Source organism: Entelurus aequoreus, linkage group LG20, assembly GCF_033978785.1.
Source record: "Entelurus aequoreus isolate RoL-2023_Sb linkage group LG20, RoL_Eaeq_v1.1, whole genome shotgun sequence".
Taxonomy (NCBI): domain Eukaryota; kingdom Metazoa; phylum Chordata; class Actinopteri; order Syngnathiformes; family Syngnathidae; genus Entelurus; species Entelurus aequoreus.
This window is the reverse complement of record NC_084750.1, coordinates 22,921,604-22,948,190: the sequence shown is the minus strand read 5'-3', so window position 1 is coordinate 22,948,190 and position 26,587 is coordinate 22,921,604. Positions and strand designations below refer to the sequence as shown.

At 38.4% G+C, this 26,587-nt stretch overlaps 2 protein-coding genes and 1 long non-coding RNA gene across 4 annotated transcripts in view; 1 reads left to right on the top strand and 2 right to left on the bottom strand.

Annotated features, from left to right (window-relative positions):
- Positions 1-2,194, bottom strand: part of ciarta (circadian associated repressor of transcription a) — a 248,376-nt gene extending 246,182 nt beyond the window's left edge. Inside the window, exon 1 of the mRNA XM_062029663.1 lies at positions 1,744-2,194. The gene's annotated coding sequence lies outside the window, so the exon portion shown is untranslated. The remainder of the gene's footprint in view (positions 1-1,743) is intronic.
- Positions 1-26,587, top strand: part of itga10 (integrin, alpha 10) — an 84,055-nt gene that overhangs the window by 17,298 nt on the left and 40,170 nt on the right. The window contains exons 1-7 of one of the 2 annotated variants that reach the window (XM_062029659.1): positions 1,859-2,106; positions 5,504-5,615; positions 5,688-5,797; positions 5,867-5,955; positions 11,107-11,221; positions 12,799-12,926; positions 15,015-15,163. In XM_062029659.1, coding sequence (XP_061885643.1) covers positions 5,689-5,797; positions 5,867-5,955; positions 11,107-11,221; positions 12,799-12,926; positions 15,015-15,163 — 590 coding nt within the window. In that variant the 5' untranslated portion in view covers positions 1,859-2,106; positions 5,504-5,615; position 5,688. Of the gene's footprint in view, positions 1-1,858; positions 2,107-5,503; positions 5,616-5,687; positions 5,798-5,866; positions 5,956-11,106; positions 11,222-12,798; positions 12,927-15,014; positions 15,164-26,587 lie in introns of those variants that run through there. The other variant, XM_062029658.1, reaches the window with a different exon arrangement.
- LOC133636051 (uncharacterized) overlaps positions 5,440-26,587 on the bottom strand; it is a 21,697-nt gene continuing 549 nt past the window's right edge. Inside the window, exons 2-3 of the long non-coding RNA XR_009822169.1 lie at positions 5,942-6,024; positions 5,440-5,777 (exon numbers count right to left, since the gene is read on the bottom strand). This is a non-coding gene — a long non-coding RNA (uncharacterized LOC133636051). The remainder of the gene's footprint in view (positions 5,778-5,941; positions 6,025-26,587) is intronic.

Genomic DNA, 26,587 nt, shown 5'->3' with positions numbered 1-26,587 from the left:
ATCAAAGTGTAAAAAGAAGTCAACCACTTTAGATAAAGACCAAGTAAATGTAAAAAACGATTGCTTAAAGACTTGATGGATCGTGATTTTTACATATGTGAAAAGAAATATACCTCCTGTACAAAGATAATTTATTTTAAAAAATTAGGTAAAATAACTGACCGCCGTTTGTTTTTGTTTTTTTATTAAAATAAAGTCAAATTACTCAGCAGAGCACAGAAAGACAGTGAAAGGACTGCTGAATTGTTAATGTTTTGTGATTTTTAACATTTTAACTGCTGCTACTAGTGTGACATTTTTTAAAAATTAAGTAAAAATATTAATGTTAGGATTAATAACGGTAGTTGACTTCATGTACTGTTGTTTTCACATTAATATTTGTATTGTATAATAATGTTTTTATTATTATCATTTTGTGATATTGTTAGCAAAGTGTATGAACAATATGCAAATGACGTGGCGGCGGCGTGGCGAAGTTGGTAGAGTGGCCGTGCCAGCAATCGGAGGGTTGCTGGTTACTGGGGTTCAATCCCCACCTCCTACCATCCTAGTCACGTCCGTTGTGTCCTTGGGCAAGACACTTCACCCTTGCTCCTGATGGCTGCTGGTTAGCGCCTTGCATGGCTGCTCCCGCCATCAGTGTGTGAATGTGTGTGTGAATGGGTGAATGTGGAAATACTGTCAAAGCGCTTTGAGTACCTTGAAGATAGAAAAGCGCTATACAAGTATAACCAATTTATCATTTATGACTAAATAAATCACAAAAAAATGCAAATTAGATTAGATTTATCCAAATAAAAAAACTAAAATAATTGTTCATCATGATTAGTATAGAAAATAAACAAAAAGCAAAACAAGGTCATTTAAATTGAAAATAAATACAAATATAAACAAAAATGATTGTTTATCATCCTTATTAGTTAAGAAAATAAACAAGAAGTAAACATGTTCTTCTTCATGACAGAATCATTAAATCTATGTGCTGACAATGTATTATGTACTGTAAATACTGTATATTCCGCATGTATTCATACACTTTCTAGACACAATCTAATGAGATACATCACTGTACAAGAGCAATCCCGAAAACATACTATGGTTTTAGTTTGCAGTGTGCAGATGGAGCTGTGTCTAATATTTTTTTGCCATAAGAGCAGCAAAACTGCTGAATTGATACCTGTAATTATCAAAGAAAACTGAGCATTAAAATAGTAATATATCAATGTCCTTATGCATCTCTTGTATTGGATCTGATTGTAGACTGGGTAGGTGTACCTAATGAAATAGTCATTGAGACTTCCCCCTAATACTAAATGGGAACTGCACTTTTTTTTTTTTTTGCCCATCGCTCACAATCACTATTAAAGACAGGAAGACGAAAGTTTTTTTGTTTTTCGCTTTCTAACATAAAAATCGACTCGTTCTCGGTGGCTAGCAATGCAGCTAATCATTTCTACCGCTAAATCACTTTAAAAACGTATTCAAATACCGTCACAAATACTCCATTTACGTTCCGTAACCTGCATAATAACCAAACTTTAGCGTATTATAAGAGCGAACACTAAAAAAATTTTTTTGTAACATAGTACATTACAATATTAGCCGTAAAAGCTAACGACGGCAAGAGATAAGCTAGCGTCTACCACAGTACGAAACGCGTTTGGGTTTGTACTGCGCAACACGCTGCGATACATACATTTGATACATACTACATTTATTATGAACAATAATACAGTGACTCACTTTATGGACGGTGGTCCGTTGATCTGGAAACTCCCAATAATTCGGCATATCTTGGTTGAAAAGTTCCAGACTTGCAGCGTGACCAAGTCGCACCGACCTCACTCTCCGGGCTTCCGTCTGCTCCGACGTTTCAGCCTCTTCTTCGTGCTCGACTCCATAAGCGGCACTTCGTCCTCCTGTCGTGTATTTACATTAAAAAATATAAGGTTTTGAACCCTCATTTGTCCAAATATAGTCGTCTTAGTTGTCTTGTTACTAAGTCTGCCATGAACACGCGGTATATACCGGAAGTCGGATGTTCGCTGCTATGGAAACGGAAATAAACGCGCCAAAGAAGGAAGCCCGGCTACTGATTAAAATACGGTAAATATTGTACATGTTACATATTGTTATGAACGTGTCTGTTACTATATTACATATAGACTTGCAGTGTGTATATAAAACGTTGATAGAGGGTTTTCAACAGTGTCCGATAATGGCTTTTTTGTCGATATCCAATATTCCGATATTGTCCAACTCTAAATTACCGATTCCGATATCAACCGATACCGATATATACAGTCGTGGAATTAACACATTATGCCTAATTTTGTTGTGATGCCCCGCTGGATGCATTAAACAATGTAAAAAGGTTTTCCAAACTAAAGCAACTCAAGTTATGAAAAAAAAAAATGCCAACATGGCACTGCCATATTTACTATTGAAGTCACAAAGCGCATTATTTTTTTTAACATGCCTCAAAACAGCAGTTTGGAATTTGGGACATGAGAAGGTTGAGGTGGGCGGGGTTGAGGTGAGGGTGGGGGGTAGCGGGGGTGGGGGGGTATTGTAGTGTCCCGGAAGAGTTAGTGCTGCAAGGGGTTCTGGGTATTTGTTCTGTTGTGTTTATGTTGTGTTACGGTGTGGATGTTCTCCCGAAATGTGTTTGTCATTCTTGTTTGGTGTGGGTTCACAGTGTGGCGCATATTTGTAACAGTGTTAAAGTTGTTTATACGTTCACCCTCAGTGTGACCTGTATGGCTGTTGACCAAGTATGATTTGCATTCACTTGTGTGTGTGTGAAAAGCCGTAGGTATTATGCGATTGGGCCGGCACGCAAAGGCGCTCTGTACTTCTCCCTACGTCCGTGTACCACTCCGTACAGCGGTGTTTAAAAAAGTCATAAATTTTACTTTTTGAAACCGATAATTTCCGATATTACATTTTTAAAGCATTTATCGGCCGATAATATCGGCAGCCCGATATTATTGGACATCTCTAGTGGCGGGCCGTGTGTTTCTCACCTAGGCCTTCAGTCCGACTTCACCTCTCAAAATAATGTAATTGATGTCACCACATGGAGACGGCTGGAGATACTATACAGAAACACACTTGCACGCTACTGGGCATCGAATCTCCTCAACGGTGTACAAAAGGGTCTATTTTTCGGCGCATTTAACATTCGATAAACCCCGTTTCAGCAATTAAAACATCTTACGTGGTACTGTCAAAATTAAAAGAATTGTATAAAACAAAATGAAAAATAAAGAAATAAAATATTTGAACTCTTATTATTTTATTATTTTGTAGCACCCATCTGACGCCGTATAAGCCAGATGATATAACTATTGATGACTGACTGAAATATGCTGATAGCAACCCAACCCAACCTAAACCCCCCCCCCCCCCCACCCCCCCCCCCCCCCACCCCCCCCCGCCCCAACTCCCTCCACATCCCACCCCCCGGATTGTAAATAATGTCAATAATTGAATGTATATACTCTGATGATTAACTTGTGTGATGACTGTATTACATACTTGTCAACCTTGAGACCTCCGAAAAAAGTGCAGTTCCTCCTTAAGGCGATACATATTTTGTAAATTCAAGGTGTTAAAATGTTGGCGTTTTCAGGACCCATTTACCACCAGCGAGCAGTCTGACAACCATCTTGCAGCTCTTCGTGGCCTCTTAGTCTGAATGAAGGGCGGACTTGTGCGCGTCAACAGGGGCCTACTATACTCCAACAACACAGCCTGCCCTGCTTCTGCCTCCTCTTTCCTTCCTTACCTTCACACTGAACTCCCTTTTTGCCCTCAGAGTTGTTCTGTTTATCCATTGCGTCGACACTCCTCCTCCTCCTCTTTGCCAACCTGCTCCACCAAAAACCGAGACAAAAAATAATAATCAACACTATGCTCCAGTTGTGCATTCACGGCTTGCACCTCCATAATTTGTACGGGAACATTCATTTTGCTACTTTTTATTTCCCATAAAAATCTTTAAGACAGAGTTAACCGATCTTAGTTGTTTTTACAAACATGCATTTTGTTCCTTTTTTAGAGGAAAAAAAACATTTTGGTTACAGTACAAAACTTAGAGTCATAGTCATCAGTGGAGTATGTATACTGATTACTTATATATATATATATATATATATATATATATATATATATATATATATATATATATATATATATATATATATATATATATATATATGTATATATATATATATGTGTATATATATATATATATATATGTATATATATATATATATGTATATATATATATATATATATATATATATATATATATATATATATATATATGTATATATATATATATGTGTTTATATTAATATGTATAAATACATGAGTGCGTATATTGATTACTTGTGTATGTGTGTATATATATATATATATATACACAGTATATATATGTATATACACACACACACACAAGTAATCAATATACAAGTAATCAATATACAATATCAATGTGTGTGTATATATATGTATATATATATATATATATATATATATATATATATATAAACACACACACAAGTAATCAATATACGCACACATGTATTTATACATATTAATATAAATACATAAACACATATACATATATACACACTCATGTATATATATATATATATATATGTACACATATATTAGATATACACGTATGTATATATACATATATACATACAAGTATATATATATATCTATAATCTATATATGTATATTTTGCTATATATGTTTTTATGTACAGTGTGTATATATATATATATATATATATATATGTATATATATATATTTACAAGTAATCAGTATACAAACTCATGTATGTATATATATATACACATATATAAATACATATTTTTAGATATACACGTATGTATATGTACATATAAACATATATACATACATGTATATATATATATATAATCTATATATGTATATTTTGCTGTATATTTTTTGTATGTACAGTATATATATATATATATATATATATATATATATATATATATATATATATATATATATATACACCAATATTTTGCCATCCGTACTGGTCGCACAAAATGTTTTAAATTTGACTGTTAATATCTGCTTATTTTCTGTTTGAACATATTCAATCTATACTTACGTTAAAATGTAATAAACACTTGTTTTTTGTTGTTGTTTGGAAGGTGAAGATGACTCCTTTAAGTAACAGGACTCAAAGTAACAGGGGCAAGTTTTTTAGCAATATATTTTAGCAATACATGCACATAAAATCACGTAAAAATATACTATTCTGCGAGACACTTGACTTGATAACATTTTTTAAATATTTTTCAGTTGATTTGATACTGCATTTATACATTGTATTTCCTGTCACTCTGTGGAACGTCCAGTACTTTATATAAGTACTCGCATACTGTATGTTGAATACTCATATAAGTATTTTATAAGTGATCAGTATAATCGTCACTCTTTCTTGCTTCTCCAGGCTTGTGTCAGTGCTTCAACATCGACGTCAAGCATCCGCGCATATTTAGCGGCCCGGATGACTCCCTCTTTGGCTTCTCCGTGTTGCAGCTTGAAACAGAGGGAGAGAAATCGTAAGTTACAGACGGAAACGTGTTGATCTTCCGGGAGACGGTAACCAATTTCATGACTCCTCCTTGGTGCAGAATGCTGGTTGGCGCTCCCTGGGATGGACCTCCCAATAACAGGAAAGGAGATGTGTACAGGTGCACTGTGGGCCAGGAGATCCACTCCAACTGCAGCAAAATGAACTTGGGTGAATATGAATAAAAAATGAACTTGGTATCGTATTGTGAGTGTCTTGACACCGTCACGTCCGTATCAGGTGAGACCGCCTTCCAGAACATATCCAAAAACCTCAAGGACTCTCACCTGGGAATGACCCTCACTCCAGACTCACCTGATGGCCTGTTGGTATGTGTGTATCATCAGCAATAGCTTTTCAGAGCTTTTCTTCCTGTCACTCAAACGTACGCCAGTGACCTGAAAAATGCAACCACAAACCAAATGCAAACTAAATTTAATAAATTACCCCACCGATCAGAATAAAAGGCAACCCTTTATAAAATATATATATTAAAAAAAGGACACATTTTAAATTGTTTTTTGACTAATCTGACTTTACTTCATTGATCTGCATTATCTTAAAATTAGCATCATAGTTCCTCTGTTGTTTGCCAGCTTGTTAACACCGACTTAGGCAACTTTTTCCCTGAGAGTTTCTGTGTCGACAGGTCACTGGTGTGAGTGATGGGAAGAAAAGCTCTGGCTCTCTAAGGGGAAAGTTGATTGGCGGCTCCCGCTGACATGTATAGCATAACCCGTTTCAGTTGGACCCGCTTATAAGGACAACCTGTCTTAAGTCGACCTTGACACACACGGTCGACTGCTTCTTATTGACATAAGATTTAATTTGGGGTTTGTTTATGTCAGGGGTGTCCACACCTTTTCCACTGAGGGCCACAGACTGACAAATCAAAGGATGTGGGGTCCATTTTGGTAGTTTTTATCTTCAAAACCAATACAATGCATAGATTTTTTTTCAAAAATTAGCCATGGGCCGCGCTTTGGACACCCATGCTTTATGTCGACATGTGTTGAGTTGATGTCATGAGCCCCGTTTGTTTGCTACTTTCCTGTGTTTTGCATCATTTCCTGTCCTGGTGCTTCTTTTTTGGTTCTACTTCCTGTTGGATTCTTTGCTTTGCTGCACCTTCACATTTGGATCTGTTTCCTGTCAACACCTCTGTTTTCCATTAATTAATCCAGCCTATTTAGTTTCACCTGTTGCTCCTTGTCGATATTGGGTCCTTGTGCTTGTTTGTCTCTTGTGCAGTTCCATGCTGCACAATATTATTTTGTTTGTGCCTGATTGGTGGTTTTTCCTAATTAAATGGACTTCTTGCCTGCACATTGCCTTCCTTGTTCTGCATCCTGGGGTCCGGACCAGAGAATGTAACATTTAACATCATTAGTGTTTCATTTTAATGACAACAGCAACTAAAACACTGTCTAAATCAGGTGTGTCAAAATTATGGCCTGTCACCGCCTTCAATTTAGCCTGCGAGGCATCATGAGATTATTAAGGAATCTTAACCATAGGGAGACTGCTTCACATTTACTTTGATGTCTCTATCATGTCACCAACTAGTGTTCATCATGAGTAATGCAAGCCAATGAGCTTTATTTACTTTCTGAGCAGCATTGCGTCCAACATTTACTTATATGAACTAATGCAGACAACATTCCCTAGTCATGGCGGAAAAAAAATACAAATCCAACCAACACAAAACGTCAACAGACATGGTCACACATAACACAGCCTCACTGAACTTTGTGGTCATTAAAAGAAAAACGCCGAATTTCAAAATTACACTTATTTACTTTGATGTCTCCATCATGTCACCAACTATTGTTCATCATGAGTAATGCAAGTCAATGACCTTTATTTATTTCCTGAACAGTACTGCGTCCAACATTTACTTATATGACCGAATGCAGACAACCTTCCCTAGTCATGGCGCAAAAAAAATAAAAATAATAATAATCCAACCAACACAAACGGTCAACAGACATGGTCACACATAACACAGCCTCACTGAACTTTGTGATTATTAAAAGAAAACGCCGAAATTCAAAATTACACCCATTTAAATCCATTACAAAGCATGATGGGAAAAAACAAAACACTCTCTACACTTATCCGTATTTGACGCATTTTAGCTGCATGATATTGCTGATTGGTTCTAAAACTTTAAGGAGGTCGTCACGGAAGTAAACAAGGTAGGAGTCAAACTTTCACATACTCTTAATAGCCAATTATAATAATTATATAACCACTATAATATATATATATATATACATACATATATACAGTCGTGGTCAAAAGTTTGCATACACTTGTGAAGGACATACAGTAATTTGGTTGTTTTATGAATTTATTATGGCTCTACTGAAAATGTGAGCAAATGTGCTGGGTCAAAAGTATACATACAGCAATGTTAATATTTGCTTACATGTCCCTTGGCAAGTTTCACTGCAATAAGGCACTTTTGGTAGCCATCCACAAGCTTCTGCTTGAATTTTTGACCACTCCTCTTGACAAAATTGATGCTGTTCAGCTAAATTTGTTATTTTTCTGACGTGGACTTGTTTCTTCAGCATTGTCCACACGTTTAAGTCAGGACTTTGGGAAGACCATTCTAAAACCTTAATTCTAGCCTGATTTAGCCATGCCTTTATCACTTTTGACGTGCGTTTGGGGTCATTGTCCTGTTGGAACACCCAACTGTGCCCAAGACCCAAACTCCGGGCTGATGATTTTAGGTTGTCCTGAAGAATTTTGAGGTAATCCTCCTTTTTCATTGTCCCATTTACTCTCTGTAAAGCACCAGTTCCATTGGCAGCAAAACAGGCCCAGAGCATAGTACTACTACCACCATGCTTGACGGTAGGGTTGGTGTTCCTGGAATTAAAGGCCTCACCTTTTCTCCTCCAAACATATTACTGGAAATTGTGGCCAAACAGCTAAAATTTTGTTTCATCTGACATCACATGGACAAAGATAAGACCTTCTGGAGGAAAGTTCTGTGGTCAGATCCCCAGCTCTCAAACGTCACGAGCCGGCTTTGCCAAAAAAGCAACACATTCAGTTTCAGAATCCTTAAATATGTTCCGCATTGGTCCAGTTATGAGACCACCATCTCACAGAGGGGCCGCCATAAAAGCGTGCAGGCGTGTAATGTTGCGTGTCAATGACCCTCGCCGGGTTTTGTATCGCCGAGCGTTGGGCTTGTGTCCGCGAACATCCGCCAACTTCTCTGTGCTGCTGCGGGAGCTCGCTGGTTTATAGTCTATGAACAACCGGCCAGCATAGTTAATGTGTGCATGTGTGTGTGTGTGTGTGTGTGTATGTACGTGCGTGTATAAGCGTGTGTTTTTCTTGAGGCCGGCGGTCAGGTCTATAACAGGCTCGGAATGTGTCTCCAGCTTTTTGTTAATGACAGACCTGCAAAAAGCCATCGCACCTCTGTTGATGTTCTTTCTTTCTGACCCTCCTTCCATTCCATCATCGACTTATCGACTTTCTTTCATGACAGGATGTTTCTCTTTCTCCTTCCCCACTTTTGTAAAAGTTATACGTCTGTTCTGCGCCGGCAATTTAAATTAGATTTAAATTGCCTCACTGGTCTGGTGTTGCAGCGCTGCCAATATGACAACAATGCCCCCCCGACTTCAACCGCCTCCCTTTTATTCCCCCCAAACCACATTATTGTGTTTTTTCCATGACTTTCTCTTCTTTCATGACTGTTTTTGCTCCTTGTCAGGCCTTATTTAGTCACTTTTTACTCTTTATGTGGAGGTCACCAACCGTTCAACACTTTTGAATGTACTAGCTGGCAACTTGTTCCAAATTTGCTGGCTGGCAACGGGTCCCAAAATTGCTAGCTGGCAACCAGTCCAAAACTTGCTAGCTGGCAACCAGTCTGAAAATTGCTTGCTGGCAAACAGTTCAAAAAAATACTAACTGGCAACTCGTCCCAAAATCGCTAGCTGGCTACTAGTCCCAAAATTGCTAGCTGGCAACCAATCCAAAAATTTCTAGCTGGCAACTAGTTTGAAAATCGCGAGCTGGCAACAAGTCCCAAAATCGCAAACTGGCAACTAGTTCCAAAATTGCTAGCTGGCAACTAGTCCGAAAATCGCTAGCTGGCTACTAGTCCCAAAATTGCTAGCTGGCAACCAATCCAAAAAATTTTAGCTGGCAACCAATCCAAAAAATTTTAGCTGGCAACTAGTTCGAAAATTGCGAGCTGGCAACCAATCCAAAAATCGCTAGCTGGAAACTAGTTTGAAAAATGCTAACCAATAACCAGTCCAAAACTTGTGAGCTGGCAACCAATCCAAAAATTTCTAGCTGGCAACTAGTTTGAAAGTTGCTAGCTGACACCCAGTTTGAAAATCGCGAGCTGGCACAAGTCCCAAAAATCGCAAACTGGCGACTAGTTCCAAAATTGCTAGCTGGCAGCTAGTCTCAAAATCGCTCGCTGACTACTAGTCCAAACATTGCTAGCTGACAACTAGTCCGAAAATTGCGAGCTGGCAACCAATCCAAATATCGCTAGCTGGCAACTAGTTAGAAAATTGCTAGGTAACGACCAGTTTGAAAATCGCGAGCTGGCAACTAGTTAAAAAATTGCTAGGTGACAACCAGTTTGAAAATCGCGAGCTGGCAACTAGTTCCAAAATTGCTAGCTGGCAACTAGTCCCAAAATCACTAGCTGGCTACTAGTCCCAAAATTGCTAACTGGCAAACAATCCAAACATTTCTAGCACGCAACTAGTTTGAAAATTGCTAGTTGACAACCAGTCCGAAAATTGCGAGCTGGCAACCAATCCAAAAATCGCTAGCTGGCAACTAGTCCGCAAATCGCTAACTGGCAATCAGTCCGCAAACAACTAACTGGCAACTAGAGTGCTAATCGTTACCCAGCAGGCACAAGACGTTGATACAACATTGATTATACATACATGTCTTTTCAAACTGACTTTAAACAACGTTGCAAAATAGTTGTATTTGTAAATTGGTGTCTAACGTTTGATCTACGTTGTTGGTTGCGAAATGACCAAATTTCAATGGTCAAATCCACCTCACAACCTGACATTGAATAAACGTCGTCAAAAAGCATGTTGTTTCAACGTTATGTTTGAGTTGCTCAATGTCAGTACCGAATTCAACAAGTTCTCAATGTTGTTTTAATGTCTTGTGCCTGCTGGGAAGCTACATTAAATACTAACATGAACACAATAATAAAGTTGCTTTATGTTTTCATGAGTACAGTAAGTAGTGTGTCCATGTCAATATTAATTATAAACGACACTACAGTGTGTTGGATCAGTGTTAATATGTATTAAATAACATTTAAAAAAACAAAAAGCTGTGGAAAAATATGAAAAAGTCCAATCAACTAAATATTTTACGACCCCCCTGTTGAAAAGCTTAAATTTAGTGTGAAGATGTTTCAAGGTGTATTATTAATATGAATATGAATATTATTCTGACAGGCATGTGCACCACTGTGGTCCCAAGAGTGCGGCACGTCCAAGTTCAGCACGGGCATCTGCGCGTCTGTCAGTGATGACCTGCAGCCAAGAGACGTCATCGCTCCTACCGCACAACGTAATGCACGCACGCACGCACAGACACACACACACACACACACACACACACACACACACACACACACACACACACACACACACACACACACACACTCTTGTATTTGTTACCTTCTTGAGACCTGAGAAAAATGCCTACCTCTTTAGGACCACCCTTTCTAGATATGTAAAGATTTGTATTTACAACATTAATAATATATACATAAAAAGCTTGTTGTGAAAAATGAGTTGGAATTTCACAAGAAAAATGTCGCAATTTTACAAAAAAAACTTAGAATTTTGGTCGTAATTTTACTTAACGCAAGTCAAATTTTACAAGAAAAACTGAACATTTGTACAATATTATGATAAAAGTTGGAATTTTACTCAATAACAGTCGCAATTTTACAAGAAAAGCTTAACATTTTGGCAATTTTATGAAAAGAGTCGTAATTTTACTCAGCAATAGTCACAATTTTATATGAAAACATTTTGGCAATATTAGAATAATCGGAATTTTACTTGGCAAAAATGTCACTATTTTACAAGAACTACCAAAAAAATTGGCAATATTGTAATAAAAGTCAGAATTTGATATGACAAATGTCACCATTTTGCTTTAAAAAGTAATAATATTACATAAAAAAGTAATAATTTTATGAGAAAATATTGCAATATTACAGAAACAGAAATAATATGAGAAATTGTTCCCAATTTTATAAGAAAAAAGTCGACACATTGTGAGAAAAAGACTGCTTTTAGTAAATTTTTTTAATTTTTTGTTTGAAATTGAAATCTTCATTATTTACTTCGTTATTATAGTATGTCTCTATATACATATTTATTTTTTTATTAATTTTGGCCAAAGGGGGCGCATTTCAATTTCTTACACACACTTGTTATTACATATGTTGGCCAGAAGGGGAGCACTTTTAAAACAGACTCACAGTCAATTAGAAAAATCCCTCCTTTTTGGGACCACCCTAATTTTGATAAAATTTCACCTCCAGGGGTGCAAATGAGATCTCTATTATTTTTGGTTTGTAATGTGCTTAAGGCCGATGACAAACGAGTCACGGACCACAGATGGCCCCTGTGCCGCACTTTGGGCAACCCAGCTGTAGAAGCTAACTGTTAATGGCCACTATAGTCTTAGCACCGTAGTGTATTTGTTCATCCTATGGTCACATATGGGACGCGGGTTGTCTTACGTCAGCACCGGAAGTCGTAAAATCAGCTGTTCACCTGGCAGGTTTTTTCGGGGATGAATAGGGAAGTCCTTCTTTAGCTGCCGTCTTGTTTGATCATATATTGCTGCTTTTGCACCTACTTTTGTTTGCACATTAAATCAACAAAAAATCCTGACTTTGGAGCAATGTTCACAGACTCTAGTATTTGTCTCTTCATTAGATGCAATGCTTTTCCGTATTGGGACCATGATTTTGGTCCTAACTTGTTCACCGGTCCTCATATTGAAGGTACTTTTCCTTGTTGATGTCTCAAGAAGGGTAGAAATACAAGAACACACACACACACACACACACACACACACACACACACAACCGAGCAGCTTGAACCAAAGCGAGCGTGGTCCCGCAGGTTGCACAACATACATGGACATCGTGATCGTGCTGGACGGGTCCAACAGCATCTACCCTTGGTTCGAGGTCCAGAACTTCCTCAGCAACATCCTGAGCAAGTTCCACATCAGCCCAGACCAAATGCAGGTAAAACTTGACTCTTTAGAACTTTATTCTCACTGCCAACATTCTTGTTAGCAACCTCCAACGCATGGGAAAGCATTTTCCGTCTTGTCAACTAAGGCCATCATAAAACTTTTATGAACTGTACAGGCCATGTTGGAAGAGAAAAAACGGAATCAAAGATCCTCTATACCAGTGGTTCTCAAATGGGGGTACGCGTACCCCTGGGGGTACTTGAAGGTATGCCAAGGGGTACGTGAGATTTTTTTTAAATATTCTAAAAATAGCAACAATTCAAAAATCATTTATAAATATATTTATTGAATAATACTTCAACAAAATATGAATGTAAGTTCATAAACTGAACATCAAATCAAGTAGGCTATTCCATTCATTACCATAAACCCAGAGTTTCCCTCATGCCATGATGGTTTGACCCTCACTAAAATGTCTGTCAAAAAGAACTGTGAAAAGAAATGCAACAATGCAATTGTCAATGTTGACAGCTAGATTTTTTGTGGACATGTTCCATAAATATTGATGTTAAAGATTTTTTTTTTGTGAAGAAATGTTTAGAATTAAGTTCATGAATCCAGATGGATCTCTATTACAATCCCCAAAGAGGGCACTTTAAGTTGATGATTACTTATATGTGTAGAAATCTTTATTTATAATTGAATCACTTGCTTGTTTTTCAACAAGTTATTAGTTATTTTTATATCTTTTTTTCCAAATAGTTCAAGAAAGACCACTACAAAAGAGCAATATTTTGCACTGTTATACAATTTAATAAATTAGAAGCTGTATTTTACTTCTTTATCTCTTTTTTTCAACCAAAAATGCTTTGCTCTGATTAGGGGGTACTTGAATTAAAAAAATGTTCACAGGGGGTACATCACTAAAAAAAGGTTGAGAACCACTGCTCTATACAACTGCTTTTAAAGAGCCACTGCAGAAATAGTCAAAGATCCTCTATATGACAGAAGTGCTCTGATGGTTTTAGGGCCTACTGCAAAATAGTCAGAGTGTCCCTATTATAGAGGATAAGATCCTCTAAAATAAGGGTCTTCAATGTTGTTCACGCTCAGGACCCCCAACTGATGGAGCAGGGGCCTCCTACATGAAAATCTTATCTTGTTTTTGTGCAGTACTAAAATCGATTATGAATCGTTACAAATAAGAATCGCGATTCATTCAAAAAGTGACTTCTTTTTTTTACACCCCTAATGATCAGCTCCTGACTTTGGAGCTGAACATACAGTAGGAAGGGGATTATATGTCCCCATTCGTCGCGGTTTACCTGACACATGAAACGTGACGAATTAGGCAGGGTGCACTATTCACTTTAGAGTGTTAAAAGTTAAAGTACCAATGATTGTCACACACACACTAGGTGTGGTGAAATTTGTCCTCTGCATTTGACCCATCCCCTTGTTCACCCCCTGGGAGGTGAGGGGAGCAGTGAGCAGCACCGGTGGCCACGCCCGGGAATCATTTTTGGTGATTTTAAACCCCAATTCCAACCCTTGATGCTGAGTGCCAAGCAGGGAGGTAGTGGGTCCCATTTTTATAGTCTTTAAACATCTCAACTTTGACCATGTAGAGTGGCGCTTTCCATCATTTTCAGCAGACCGCATTGCAAAATGATTAACTTCCCCCAGCTTATGCGGCCATTTAAATCTCTTCCCTACTGCACGTGTTGCGTTCTGACGTCACGCGTGAAAGTTTTTGTGCATGTCCGACTTTTGGTTCCGTTCCACTTTTGGACGCCTCGGCTTTGACGCTGTAAGACGAGCCCACTCAGGCGTGCTCGCGCTCACACGTACACAATCTGGCAAAAGTGGGGTGACGTCAAAAAGGGGGCACGAGGAGGCCAACTTGAGGCCGGGAAGGAATGAAAGCGGGGGGGCGGTGAAAAGGAAACAGGCGACGTGGGGTGAGGAGGAAATACTTCTGGTTTTGAAATGAAGTCCAAGATTCCACCGAGTCACTGTTTGCTTTAAAGGAGGCTCTTGTGGCTTTCTTTATTGCTCGCATTTATTCCATCACATTTAGGAGGCCTGTGATGGGCGAGGATAATAACGGCAATGTCTGCGTGTTTGTCCACCCGAGGTGGGAATCCTGCAGTACGGCGAGGTGGCGGTCCACGAGTGGTCCCTGCAAGACTACCAGACCACACAGGAGGTGGTGGAGGCCGCCAAGAACATCAGCCGCCAGGAGGGGCGAGAGACGCGCACCGCGTACGCCATCAACATGGCCTGGTAGGTGTTCTTTGTCCAGGTCCAGGTACTTTTTGGATTGTACTCAACTTCCCTGCGGTTTGTGTTCCTGGTGCTCTTCAGGCCTATAGTCAGTCAGTTATATAATATATACCAGGAGTCACCAACCTTTTTGAAACCAAGAGCTACTTCTTGGGTACTGATTAATGCGAAGGGCTACCAGTTTGATACACACTTAAATAAATTGCCAGAAACAGCCAATTTGCTCAATTTACCTTTAACTCTATGTTATTATTAATAATTAATGATATTTACACTTAATTGAACGGTTTAAAAGAGGAGAAAACACGAAAAAAATGACAATTAAATTTTGAAACATAGTTTATCTTCAATTTCGACTCTTTAAAATTGAAAATTCAACCGAAAAAAAGAAGAGAAAAACTAGCTAAATAGAATCTTTTTGAAAAAATTAAAAAAAATAATTTATTGAACATCATTAGTAATTTTTCCTGATTAAGATTAATTTTAGAATGTTGATGATATGTTTTAAATAGGTTAAAATCCAATGTACACTTTTTTTAGAATATATAACAAATTGGACCAAGCTATATTTCTAACAAAGACAAATCATTATTTCTTCTAGATTTTTCAGAACAAAAATTATAAAAGAAATTCAAAAGACTTTGAAATAAGATTTAAATTTGATTCTACAGATTTTCTAGATTTGCCAGAATAATTTTTTTGAATTTTAATCATAATAAGTTTGAAGAAATATTTCACAAATATTCTTCGTTGAAAAAACAGAAGCTAAAATGAAGAATTAAATTAAAATGTATTTATTATTCTTTACAATAAAAAAAAAAATTTTACTTGAACATTGATTTAAATTGTCAGGAAAGAAGAGGAAGGAATTTAAAAGGTAAAAAGGTATATGTGTGTAAAAATCCTAAAATCATTTTTAAGGTTGTATTTTTTCTCTAAAATTGTCTTTCTGAAAGTTATAAGAAGCAAAGTAAAAAAATTTATGAATTTATTTAAACAAGTTAAGACCAAGTCTTTAAAATATTTTCTTGGATTTTCAAATTCTATTTGAGTTTTGTCTCTCTTAGAATTAAAAATGTCGGGCAAAGCGAGACCAGCTTGCTAGTAAATAAATACAATTTAAAAAATAGAGGCAGCTCACTGGTGAGTGCTGCTATTTGAGCTATTTTTAGAACAGGCCAGCGGGCTACTCATCTGGTCCTTACGGGCGACCTGGTGCCCGCGGGCACCGTGTTGGTGACCCCTGATATATACAGTGAAGTAGTGTTGTCCCGATACCAATATTTTTAGAGACACATGGCAGGCTTACACACACACATGCATCCACAAAAAATATACGCCACACACACATATCCCACCCACCATCCAACGCCCTTGACGCAAATCCCTTAGGGGTGATGGACGTCGGGGCAGCGCCTGAAGAGCTGCAGCCCGCCACCGTAGCCCCCACTCCCTCCCCTCTGTTGCAAGTCTCGAGATGTATGTTGTAATATGTATATGTGCTTTGCTATGGAGGTTTTTTCCCACTCCAGACTGAGCCCCCATAGGAGCGCAGTCTAGATTGTATTTTTTTACTCATCCTCCCCCAGCGTTTACCTTTTTTCCCATCTTTTACGGGGCGTCTTGTGGCAACCCATGAGCGTTCCTGTTCTGTAACCCTGTACACTGTTTGTTAGAGATGTCCGATAATATCGGCCGATAAATGCTTTAAAATGTAATATCAGAAATGATCTGTATCAGTTTCAAAAAGTAAAATTTATGACTTTTTAAAACGCCGCTGTACGGAGTGGTACACGGACGTAGGGAGAAGTACAGAGCAGTTGCGTCTCCCAGTCATACTTGACAACCCTCCCGATTTTCCCGGGAGACTCCCGAATTTCAGTGCCCCTCCCGAAAATCTCCCGGGGCAACCATTCTCCTGACTTTCCACCCAGACAACAATATTGGGGGCGTGCCTTAAAGGCACTGCCTTTGCGTGCCGGCCCAATCACATAATATCTACAGCTTTTCACACACACAAGTGAATGCAATTCATACTTGGTCAACAGCCATACAGGTCACACTGAGGGTAGCCGTATAAACAACTTTAACACTGTTACTAATATACGCCAACACTGTGAACCCACACCAAACAAGAATGACAAACACATTTTGGGAGAACATCCGCACCGTAACACAACATAAACACAACAGAACAAATACCCAGAACCCCTTGCAGCACTAACTCTTCCGGGACGCTACAATATGCTACCCCCTACCCCGCCCACCTCAACCTCTTCATGCTCTCTCAGGGAGAGCATGTCCCAAATTCCAAGCTGCTGTTTTGAGGCATGTTAAAAAAAATTATGCACTTTGTGACTTCAAAAATAAATATGGCAGTGCCATGTTGGCATTTTTTTCCATAACTTGAGTTGATTTATTTTGGAAAACCTTGTTACATCCAGCGGGGCATCACAACAAAATTAGGCATAATAATGTGTTAATTCCACGACTGTATATATCGGTATCGGTTGATATCGGAATCGGTAATTAAGAGTTGGACAATATCGGAATATCGGATATCGGCAAAAAAGCCATTATCGGACATCTCTACTGTTTGTCTATCTAATCTTGAACGGGTTTGTGCTGAAAACAAAGTTTCGTTGTACTTGTGCAATGACAATAAAGACCTACCTACCTTGAAAAAAATATATATTTTTTGGTACTGGTACCGGTACCAATTCGATACTTTTCAATACTTTTCTAAATAAAGGGGACCACAAAAAATGGCATTATTGGCTTTATTTTAACAAAAAATGTTAGGGTACATTAAACATATGTTTCTTATTGCAAGTTTGTCCTTAAATAAAATAGTGAACATACAAGACAACTTGTCTTTTAGTAGTAAGTAAACAAACAACGGCTTCTAATTTAGCTGCTGACATATGCAGTAACATATTGCGTCATTTATCATTCTATTATTTTGTCAACATTATTAAGGACAAGTGGTAGAAAATGTATTATTAACCTACTTGTTCATTTACTGCTTACTTTCTCTTTTAACATGTTCTATCTACACTTCTGTTAAAATGTAATAATCACTTATTATTCTGTTGTTTGATACTTTACATTAGTTTTGGATGATCCCGCAAATTTAGGCATCGATCCGATACCAAGTAGTTACAGGATCATACATTGGTCATATTCAAAGTCTTCATGTGTCCAGGGACATATTTCCTGACTTTATAAACATAATATTAATTAAAAAAAATTAAAAAAAGATTTTGTGACGATAAAAAATATTGATGTATCAACTAGATACGCTACTGTACTTGGTATCATTACAGTGGATGTCAGGTGTAGATCCACCAATGGCGTTTGTTTACATTTTGACGCCGGTGAGCTACGGTGTGTAGTTAAGTTAAAGTTAAAGTCCCAACGATAGTCACACACACACACTAGGTGTGGTGAAATTACCCTCTGCATTTGACCTCCATGTTCACCTCCTGGGAGGTGAGGGGAGCAGTGAGCAGCGAGCAGCAGCGGTGGCCGCGCTTGAGAATCATTTGGTGATTTAACCCCCAATTCCAACACTTAATGCTGAGTGCCAAGCAGGGAGGCACTGGGTCCCATTTTGATAGTCTTTGGTATGACTCAGCCGGGGTTTAAACTCTCAACCTTCCAGTCTCAGGGCGACACTCTAACCACAAGGCCACTGAGCAGGTCTAAAGTCTAGGTCACAGGTCTAGTTAAGCACGGATGATACTTGTAAGAAACTTACTTTATTTGTCGCCATGGAGGCGAGGATTAGTGATTTAGAAGTAGCTAAAACACTGCAGATTGCGGATGGACGTTAGCCACTAACTAGCTAGCCATGTCTTAAAGCACCTCTTCCTGAGGGCGTTTCAGTGTTATAACTTCACCTTTATTGTTAGTTTTTAAGCCAAAATGCATCCGTTCTCCCTTTTCTGTCTACACACTGTGTCTGTTTGTAAGTACTCTGTGATTGTGCACTGCCGAACATGCTAGTCTGCTCGTAAAACTAGTAATGTCATGACGTGACGACGCGCCGTCATGCCTGTAAAAAAAATAAAAATATGGCGAGCCGGTACTCTTCAAACAATGTATTGTCCCGTTTTTGATTCATTAGTACCGCGATACTATACGAGTACCGGTATACCATACAACCCTACTGTGGTGTTTCCTCAATGTAAAAATTCGGAAAGAGACAGAGATGATACAGTATTATCTGCTGACAGATGCTACCTGGTGGTTGTTTGAGCACACTGCCACTAGTTCTGGATAGTCCCACTCCTGAATGCTTCAGTCACTTCAGATTCTCTTTTTGTTTTTCAAGTCCGACATAACGACCTCATCAGAGTACACTGACATCAGTTGCCGGCTAGCTGTGGTGTGCCGTCAGGGCCAGCGAGGCCTAACATAACCAGAAATCATGATCAAAAGTATTTTTTTTATTTACTTTCCCTAAATATCTAAAATTATTCATATTCTCTTCATGTCAAATTATGCTCTTTCCAGTGCTGTTGTTTTAAGTTTAGAGTTTTTATCCAATCAGAATTAAGCTAGCTTATGTTACCATGCTGTACCAAATCTGCCCGAAGGCTTTCAGAATCAACAATGCAGGCGTCCGTGCACTGGAAGTGAACGGCCACATACAGTTGATAGACACTTGCGATAGCCAATCAGATCACAAGTTGTTGTCAGTAAGGCCTTCTAGCTGGCCTAAGGTTGAACGTGACATTTACGCGTCCTGTGATTGGATACTAACTGGGACCGTTAGCGGATACATTTGACAACACATACAGTTAATAGACCAGTTGCGATAGCCAATCAGATCACAAGTTGTTGACAGTAGCCTATCTAGGTAGCCTGATGTTAACGAGACTCACTTGTCGTTCCAAAGTGAGTATCCAATCACAAGTTGCAATTTAGCAGGAAGTGTTGACCCACAAAGGAGGAGAACAAAACGTTGATTAGGTGGCAGATATATATTTGCAAGGCCAATTTTCAAGAAGGATATTTAAAGAGAAACTACATCTTGTGAGACCATGTCCGCGATGAAAGGGGGAAATGCCCGCCATTTCCACTCGAATCAACCGATTACGAGGGGCTATAAATTGTGAGTTCAAATATTTTATTTCTTTATTTTTTCACGTTTAATATGTTTTTTTGCAATTTGAATTTTGACAGTATTACATAAGATATGTTTTAATTGCTGATGCGGGTTTATTGATTTTTAAATGCGCCAGAAAATAACCCGTTTTGTACACCGTTGATGTGATCGAGTGCTCAGTAGGGCGTAAATGTGTTTCTGTATGGTATTTCTCCAGCAATGGTCATGTGGTGACATAAATGATGGTATTTTGAGAGGTAATCTTTGAAGTCGGACATCCTTGAAGGGCTAGGTGGGAAACGCACGGCCCGCCACTGCCGGCTAGCGATTAGCGCTCGAGTTGTCAACCAACGATAAACGTGCCAGTTGACGATTTGCGTACTGGTTGTCAGCAAGTGACTTGCATTATTGTTGCCAGCCAGCGATTAGCGTCACAGTCGCCAGCTAGCGATTCACACTCAAGTTGCCACCTATTGATTATTGGGCCTAGCTGCTAGCTGGCGATTAGCACGCTAGTGGCCTGCAAACCATTAGCATACCAGTGGCCATCTAGCGATTAACACTCTAGTTGCAAGGTAGTGATTAGCGTGCTTCTTGCCAACTAGCGCTATAATGTATTATTTGAATAATGTATTATCGCACAATATTGAGGTACCTTTAAGACAATATTTTACAGGATATACAAGTAGAAGGTCTCACCCTCTGTGGCCCTGGTATACAGTACATGTTCTATTATGTATTTCAATTATTTTAGTATAATAAAAAAATGTTTTTAAGTACGTGTGCTTATGAAGCAAAATGCAAAGAAGTTGTAAAAAAGAAGCCATAGGGTAAGTCAGGAAATATGAGGATACAATATGCTGACACTGTATTTGCAACACGCTCCTTTAATTTGCTCCAGATTTATCATGATGCTCATGAAGTGCAGGAATATGTTGAAGGGGGCGGGGCTTGACAATACGCTAAGGCGAGTCTATATAAACATCTACAAACCGCAAAGTCTTCAAATATCTCTTTTGTTCTTTTCAAAACAAAATTCCTCTTTTATTAAAGTCAAAGCCGCATATAGGAGACCTCGCCTTAGGACTGGTGTCGGGCGTCACCTATACACACACGCACACGCACGCACACACACACACACACACACACACACACACACACACACACACACACACACACACACACACACACACACACACACACACTCACACACTCACACACACATTCTTGTACTTGATACCTTCTTGAGACCTCTGAAAAATGCCTACCTCTTTAGGACCACCCTTTCTAGATATATAAAGATGTGTATTTACACCATTAATAATATATACATACTATGCAAATATAAAAAAAGTTTGTTGAGAAAAATGAGTTGGAATTTCACAAGAAAAAGGTCGCAATTTCACAAGAAAAACTTTCTGGTAGTATTATAATAAAAGTCGTAGTTTTATTCAACGCAAGTCAAAATTTTACAAGAAAAACTTAACATTTGTGCAATATTATGATAAACGTTGGAATTTTACTCAATAGCAGTCGCAATTTTACAAGAAAAGCTTAACATTTTGGCAATTGTATAAAAAGAGTCGTAATTTTACTCGACAAAAGTCATAATTTTATAAGAAAACTTTAAAATCTTCAGAAAAAACACACAACAAGCTTCCTCAGATTGCTAATGTGGTTGGCACTGATTGCGTGGTTAGCACAGATGATGTAGATAGCACAGATAATGTAGATAGCACAGGTAGTGTAATTAGCACAAATAGTGTAGTTGGAACAGATAGTGTAATTAGCACAAAGATAGTGTGGTTAGCACGGATAATGTAGTTAACGCGGATAATGCAGTTAACACATACAGCGTGGTTGGCACGGGGCAAGCAAACAGGGGTGTAAAACTGCTGACTCAGCAATGGATGCAGGTGTGGCAGCGCCTGGTCAGCTAAGCTGCCCACCCCCCTCACCCCCCACCCACTCCAGCTGCAAAAACACACACATAAATTCATTTCTACACGCTCTTTTACTTTGACTGCATTCACTTTCTGACTTCTTCACCTCACATCCGACCCTGCAAGACATACTTCACCCTCAACCTTCGCCCCAACCTCGTCCACAGGACAAACTCTACAAAGAGGAGCGAAAATAGCTCTGAAAAGAATATTCACAACTCTAAAATTCCTTTCTGACACTTCTGGAAAAGACAGATTTACAGTCATGGGAAAATATCACGACATGCCATGATGTTGACTCCAAATGCTTTGTAAGAAGAAGTGATAGTGTAGAATAGCATCACTTGTATTTATTTGGGTAATATTAACATATCATAGAGTATAGTAACAACTACAATACATAAACAATACAACATGGACAATTAGTAGCTAAGTCCCGCCCATTTTTCTTGATGTTTATGTATTGACTCCTGTCTGTTAGTTAGTTAGACAGTTAGTTATAGTTAGCAAAACAATGGAAAAGGTCATGGGCGGATTTTCATGAACGTTTCAGTCAATACATTTGGGACTGAAATTCGGGAGTCTCTCGGGAAAATCGGGAGGGTTGGCAAGTATGACTGGGAGACGCAACTGCTCTGTACTTCGCCCTACGTCCGTGTACCACTCCGTACAGCGGCGTTTTAAAAAGTCATACATTTTACTTTTTGAAACCGATACCGGTAATTTTCGATATTACATTTTAAAGCATTTATCGCCGATAATATCGGCAGACCGATATTATCGGACATCTCTAGTTACAAACGTTAACTTCTGTGCATGTTTATGCTCGCATCCACTTACAGAGACAGCGACAGCGGATGACAAGCAAGAGGTTTGGCTCCGGGTCTTTCATCCGCTATAACGATAACAATAACAATCAATAACGGAGCATCCGTGGCTCACTAGTGCAACAACAACGCCGGAAATGTGTCCCGTGAAAAACCATCCCACCAAAACTCTCTAATAACTAAAGTTCCTTGGGTGAATAATGTTAACTCACTACACCGGTATGTTTTAGGGCTTTCATGGCGAGTTTACTGACAGATATAAGTAAGAACTTTACACTACTTTATATTAGAAATGGCAACAGCGGAGCATGAATGCCACATAACAAGAAGATAGAGAAAAAGAAGATTATCGACTACGGTGTCGGCACGGACTACAAAAGCGGATGCGCGTAAATTTTCAGGATTTATGCAGATCCCAAATACAGATCAGCGGGTACCAGAAGGTATGTAAAGTTGTTTTTGCATAATATTGTGAAACAAAGCGCCAGATAATATGTCTTACCTTATACACACACCATAATAATACTCGTATGTTGAAGCACATCAAGCATACAGTACTGCCATCTAATGACATGGAAGTGCAACTGCATTGCAAATGAGACTCAAATGTAATCAGAAAGTAAGATATAACAACTGGACAGCACTGTTATCATAATCATCTTATTTTTAAATGTTGCATAAAAAAAACCTCACAAAAGTACCAAAAACTGGTACCGATATCACTTCCCAGGTATCAGGAATTGGTACCGTATAATCATATTTGAACTTTACCCATTCCGAGTAGTAAATAGAGCGTATAACAAGGAATAATGGACACATGGACAAGATACGGGAAGGAAAGTACACTTTGTTGGTCATAAATCAGTCATATGCCAGTAAACGCTGTTTAAAAGACAAATTGAGACCCGATAAATGTGACAAAAACCTTGCTGTCTTTTCCAAACGACTTCTATCCTCTCTTTCCCCCACGGATTTGTGCACTAATCCGTCTGACAAGTCGGGCTGAGAGAGTTGCTGTAGAATAACTTTTCAAGTCGGATATTAAACATGAGCCGGGTTTAAAAGAGAACACTTAACCGCAAGCACTTCATTCTCTTTACGTCAGCGTTCACACCACAAAGGGTATTTTGCCGCCCCCTTAGTAGACACAAATAGAGAAATAAACAACTGCTGACTTGTGTGCGCTCCGCTCGGAAGTCAAAAGTGAAGCATCAGATTAGTCAGATTTTGTTTAGCTCCACCCGTCTGAGATGCTCTCATTTGGCGTGGCAGACCACCACGCCATGTGTCATTACCGCACAAGTGCAACCCAATAAAAGCCTCTTGTAAATAACTTGGCAGCCTCCAAATTAGCTGCTCGCTATTGCTCGTCCTTCCCCCGCCCCCATTCCCCAGGCCCGCTTTTTTATTTTGATGCTCTTTTGTTTCGCGTCATATTTTCCCTTCTCCCCGGTTTTATTTTGGTTTCCTTCAAAGCGCAGCAGAGGACGACTTGCACTTTTCGCTCATAAAATGCGGTCACACTCGATTGTCTTTTATGTTTCTCTACATGCTTTTTTAGGGCTTCTTCAAACTGCGAGCTTTAATACAGTGGAACCCCGTTTATGTCGACCGAGTCATCAAGTTCTGGTCCTAATTACTAAAGTCAACATCAACAGGCAGTTTTGGTGGTCGGCAACAAATGTGAGCGCCAAGGGGGTTATTTCTATGAAAATGGGTCTATGTTGACATGTGTCGTAGTATTGTTAACGCCTGTTACGTTGCCGTGTGGCATAGTTTTGGCCCTGACCCCAGGAGGCAGAGAGGGTAGGCGAAATGCTGGTAAACTGTAATAAATAACATGCATTTGGGAAGTGCACAAAACAGGCCAAACAGTTACACGAAGCATAGGGAAAGTTATGCATCATGGAGGTACAAACTTGATCTAATAATAATAATAATAATAATAATAATGGATTAGATTTATATAGCGCTTTTCTAGGCACTCAAAGCGCTTCACAGAGAAGTGAGAACCCATCATTCATTTTTACAACTCATTCATTCATCATTCATTCACCGGTGTGAGCGGCACCGGGTCCAAGGGTGAAGTGTCCTGCCCAAGGACACAACGGAAGCGATTTTTTGATCTGTCCCCGTCCAGTAGACAAGGCTGGCATAATGGATGGATGGCTAAATTACACAATAAAAAATAATATATAAGTATGTATATATGTGTGTGGTGTGTGTATATAAGTATTTATACATGTGTATATATGTATTATATATATATACATGTAAATAAGTATGTATATATGTGTGTGTGTGTGTGTGTGTGTGTGTGTGTGTATATATATATACACATATATATGTATATATATATACACATATATACAGTATGTAAACTTTTGACCACGACTATATATATATATATATATATATATATATATATATATATATATATATATATATATATATATATATATATATATATATATATACATATATATATATATACATATATATATATATATATATATATATATATATATATATATATATATATATATATATATATATATATATATATATATATATATATATATATATATATATATATATATATATATATATATGTGTGTATATATATATAAATATATATACATACACACATTGCTGTATGTATACATATTGCTGGGTATTGTGGCCAAACAGCTACGTTTTTGTTTCATCTGACCATAGAACTTTTCTCCAGAAGGTCTTATTTTTGTCCATGTGATGTCAGATGAAACAAAATTGAGCTGTTTGGCCACAATACCCAGCAATATGTTTGGAGGACAAAAGGTGAGGCCTTTAATCCTAGGAACACCATGTCTACGGTCACGCATGGTGGTGGTGGTATTATGCTCTGGGCCTGTTTTGATGCCAATGGAACTGGTGCTTTACAGAGAGTAAATGGGACAATGAAAAAGGAGGATTACCTCCAAATTCTTCAGGACAACCTAAAATCATCAGCCCGGAGGTTGGGTCTTGGGCGCAGTTGGGTGTTCCAACAGGACAATGACCACAAACACACGTCAAAAGTGGTAAAGGAATGGCTAAATCAGGCTAGAATGAAGGTTTTAGAATGGCCTTCCCAAAGTCCTGACTTAAACGCGTGGACAATGCTGAAGAAACAAGTCCATCTCAGAAAACCAACAAATTTAGCTGAACTGCACCAATTTTGTCAAGAGGAGTGGTCAAAAATTCAAGCAGAAGCTTGTGGATGGCTACCAAAAGCACCTTATTGCAGTGAAACTTGCCAAGGGACATGTAAGCAAATATTAACATTGCTGTATGTATACTTTTGACCCAGCAGATTTGCTCACATTTTCAGTAGACCCATAATAAATTCATAAAAGAACCAAACTTCATGAATGTTTTTTGTGACCAACAAGTATGTGCTCCAATCACCCTATCACAACAAAATAAGATTTGTAGAAATGATTGGAAACTCAAGACAGCCATGACATTATGTTCTTTACAAGTGTATGTAAACTTTTGACCCCGACTGTACTTGCATTGA